Genomic DNA, 4362 nt, shown 5'->3' on the forward strand with positions numbered 1-4362 from the left:
ACCTCCCGAGTAATAATAACCTATACGCGTCAATATATGCGGTAATAACATACTTCTTCTGTTTGATTGAATATTACACTTTATGTACTTCTAAAATCATTCATATTTTATGGAGTACATATTTTCATTTATATATAAGAAAAAATATAACCATGTGCCTATGTGAAATATTGTTAGAATTGACTAAGGATGCACTTGTAATGCATATTAATGTGAATTTCGTTAGTTTTATAGGGATTATCCGGTTAGTGTTTATATATGTGTTATTAGGTCAATATTATAAGAGATTATTTTGTTATTTTACAAACGACGCACACAAAACTATTTGAAAAAAAAAAAAAAAAAAGATACACACAGATTGTGCTATTTTTATTTATATAATCCGTCCTTTTATATTGACCTTAAAAAATAATTTAAAGTAAAGATGATTAAAAAACAAAATGAATTTGCAAATATATATACATCAAGAAAAGTTCAAAAATAATTGTCATAATAACATATTACAGAGTAGTATATTTCCATTCTGAGAGAAAACATTGGTTATTTGGTTATATTTTTACAAAAATCAATATAATAATAAACAATTAAAAATAGAAAATAAAATATACAATCAATTTTTTTATGTTATTAATTATTTATATACGGAGTACATCATACCTCATACCTCATACCTCATACCTCATCATAAGTTCAAAACCTTGGTTGGTTCGCTGTCAATCTACTGTAATAAAATAAAATCTTTGAGGTCTCTATTTCTCTTTCTTTCCAGTTGGGAGTGGTATATTTGATGATTTGTGTCCCCCTCTCTTCTTCGCGTTCTCTCCAGAAGTTTTTACTTTTAAATTTTTTTTTTTCTCATAATTTTTGCAATAATAATCCGATCAAAAACCTGATTATTATTATTATTATTATTATTATTATTATTATTATTATTGTCATTAGTAGCGGTAATTGTTAAGAATAGGGGGGTTAGTTTGACCAGAACTGGGGTGGCTACTTATTTGCCCCACATTCAATTTTTATTTAGTTTCTCAGAAAGAGAGGGAGAGAGAAAGAGAAAGGGAGATCTGAGAGAAAAGTGATACAAATACAAGTAATTAAAATTAGAATTAAAATTTCAGTATTCTTCATTTTTTTTAGAAAGAAGAGATCTGATTTATATATCTCTCTTTCTCTCTGGTAGAAGAAGATTGGTGTGGTTTTTATTTTCCTTTGTCAGAAAGCCACAGATTCTTTGAGAAAAAGTTGAAGCTATCTAATTTTATGGTTTTTTCCCCTCTTCCAAATTAAACCACATTCCTTTCTTTAGAAGGTGAACCAATGGAAAAGAAGGAAGAGAGGATTTCTATAACTGGTTTGATCTAAGGTACTTCTTTCACTTCTTCTTCTTCAGTCACGTGTGACAGTTAAGGAAAATTTAGAGTGAGGTTTTTTTGTTTTGTACAAAAAATACAAAAAAAATTATAAAAAGGTGAACTTGAGAGGAGGGTGAGGATAATAAATTTAGGCGAAGATGATGCGTATGAGGACTAAGTTGACAGGGCTGTCACCTATGAATGGTAACACAGCCAATGGTGACCGACACCGAGGCGTTGGTGTTGTCAATGGCGTCGGCGTCGGCGGAGGTGTTGGTGGTGGAGAAGGAGAAGGAGGACCGGAGAATTGGGAGATGCGGCCATGTGGGATGTTGGTACAGAAGAGATTAGATGAAGATCAAAATACCAAACCTCCACCAACTATTCGGGTTCGGGTCAAATACGCGTCAATTTACCATGAAATCCATATTAATTCCCAGGCTTCATTTGGTAATTTTTCTATTAGTTGATTTTGTTTCATTTTAATTTATGAAATTGGATGAATTAATTGATTTATGAAATTAATAACTAAAAAAAAATTGCAGGGGAATTGAAGAAAATGCTGGCAGCGCCAACAGGGTTGCATCATCAAGATATGAAAGTGTATTACAAAGATAAGGAGAGAGATTCGAAGGATTTTTTGGATATTGTTGGAGTGAAAGATAAATCGAAAATGGTATTGGTGGAGGATCCACTTAGCCAGGAAAAAAGGTACCTTGAAATGAGGAAGAATGCCAAGATGGAGAAAGCAGCCAAGTCTATTTCAGAGATCAGTTTGCAAGTAGACAGACTTGGTGGTCAGGTAATTATATTAATTGTTGTTCTAAGTTTAATCATTGAATTTCAATTTAAGTTAGAGATTATGAGGTATGATTGTCCGACAATTAGCTGAATTTTTGGAGTAATTATGTTTGGATTTGGAAGTGTTATAGAGAATGTTTGTATGACCTCTAAATCGAGGTAATTGGTGAATTACGGAGTATGTTTTAATTTGTTACTGTAAATGGCAGGTGTCAGCTCTTGAATCAGTGATCTTGAAAGGGGGAAGAGTAGCAGAGAAGGATGTTGTAAATGTCATTGAATTATTAATGAATGAATTGATCAAATTAGACGGTATTACTGCCGACGGTGATGTCAAATTGCAAAGAAAGATGCAGGTAAACCTTCTGATACTTGTTATATAGTGATCATCTGGAGAGTAGAAAATTCAGTTTTTTAAGTAGTGTTTTTTACATTTCTTAAAATTTATACAGGTAAGACGAGTTCAGAAGTATGTAGAGACTTTGGATGTGCTAAAGGCGAAAAACTCGACACCAGCAGCAAATGGAGTTCACAGGACAAATGAAAATTTAAATGGGCATGCCAGGAACTCAGTCAATGGTAATGGTAATAGTCAAGAGAAAACATCAAATTTAGGGAAACCACCTCTTCCCACTTCACAAAGACAAAGACATTCTATAGGCCACTCGCCATTACAGCCACGGCCGCAACAAGAGCAACCATCAAGGCAATCTACTTCCGGAAATGGGACTGTGGTAACCACACAATGGGAGACTTTCGAGTCTGCACCCCCGCTTATTCCCGTATCCCCTACATCATCGGGATCAGGCACTCCAAAACTCATCAACCCCAAGTTCCCTTGGGATTTTGAGTAAGAGAAATTTATACATATCCCCCTATATGTTTTATGTGTGTGGATGTGTAATTTTTTTTTTTTTTTTTTTTTTTTCACATTCCGATATCTGTGTCCAGTTGGAGTTGGTTTCAGTTTGTTCATTCTTTTCTGTATCTAGATTTTGTTAGTACCCCCTTATTGCCTCACCATTTGGGAAATAAACAGGGGATGTATCCATGAATATCGATTAATACTATGATAATGGCCCGTCTTATTTTACTGTTAAAGACTCTGGATTCTTTATATATTTTTCTTCTAATTGTGGTAGGGATGAGAAGTAACAAAAGGTGTAAATTCCTGGTGTTGGTTATTATCATGGACGAATTTGTATGAAGCAATTTGAAAACATAGGCTAGGCCTTAGTTTGTTGCCGCTGTTTGGTCTCCCTTTCTCTCTCTTCTATTACAAGCCAGTGCTATTATTGGTAAGTACCATTCCATAACAAAGAATGGTAGATAGCTAGAGGTAGGGAATATTATTGCTCTTATATGCTTTGCTTCCTGTGAGGTTTACAATGACAGATGAGAATGTGAACCAAAAGTGGGGAGGGGGAAGGCACCACATTACTTCTAACAAACCTCACCATAAATAATCATAGATTGGGCTAACACTATTAGGGAGGACGAGGGTAATTTAATACTTGTACCTTCATCCCGGGAGCAACATTTATGGTCATGGCACGCGTGAAATGGCACATGATCATCACGGGGGCCTCCATGTGCCAACAGGAGCACAATGCTAAGTGCTCCATCCCCGGTGCATTCAATAATTTACCAGGGTAATTAAGTTAATAGGATTAGGATTTGGGCATTTAATTGGCTTCCCTAATTCGGAATGGCCTATTTTCAGTCTATTCAAGTAGCAGTTAAGAGCAGTTTAGTAGTTACTACATGTAAGATGCCACATTGGCCAAGATATTGTATATTCATCTCCAAAATGATATAGAAATAGTATTAAACTATAAATGTAATAAGTTGTGATAATTGGCTATTACCTGGCACAAGTCATGATCTATAAGGTCTGCTTGAAGCTGAAACATTGGGAGCAAGCAAAAAACATAGCCACCTGGAACTCCTTGTTTGTATTGAACACTTCACTTGGAGCGGAAGTTGTCCCTGTCCCTTTGATTCCTGATAGCACATGGAGGAAAAGTACAAAGAAGGTTACATTCAGATTAGACTGAGCTTCGAAGTCAATTATAATCCAATTGAGCCATGCGGATAGAACAGACAAAATAGCGTGGAGCATAACACATGGCAAGAGGGAAATTGTTTTCAGCACTTATCTTTACAGATTTCGCGCTATTTCTATCTGTTATCAAGTCATTGAAAG

At 35.0% G+C, this 4362-nt stretch overlaps 1 protein-coding gene across 1 annotated transcript; it reads left to right on the forward strand.

Moving 5' to 3' along the window:
* Positions 1 to 777: 777 nt before the first annotated feature.
* Positions 778 to 3257, forward strand: LOC145608008 (BAG family molecular chaperone regulator 3-like). Its single transcript, XM_081663608.1, has 4 exons — positions 778 to 1805; positions 1901 to 2157; positions 2366 to 2512; positions 2609 to 3257. Exons 1-4 carry the CDS (start codon positions 1514 to 1516, stop codon positions 3008 to 3010), a joined length of 1098 nt encoding a protein of 365 aa, XP_081519734.1. The 5' UTR covers positions 778 to 1513; the 3' UTR covers positions 3011 to 3257.
* Positions 3258 to 4362: the final 1105 nt, after the last annotated feature.

This window comes from Chenopodium album, chromosome 23, assembly GCF_948465745.1.
Source record: "Chenopodium album chromosome 23, dcCheAlbu1.1, whole genome shotgun sequence".
NCBI lineage: Eukaryota > Viridiplantae > Streptophyta > Magnoliopsida > Caryophyllales > Amaranthaceae > Chenopodium > Chenopodium album.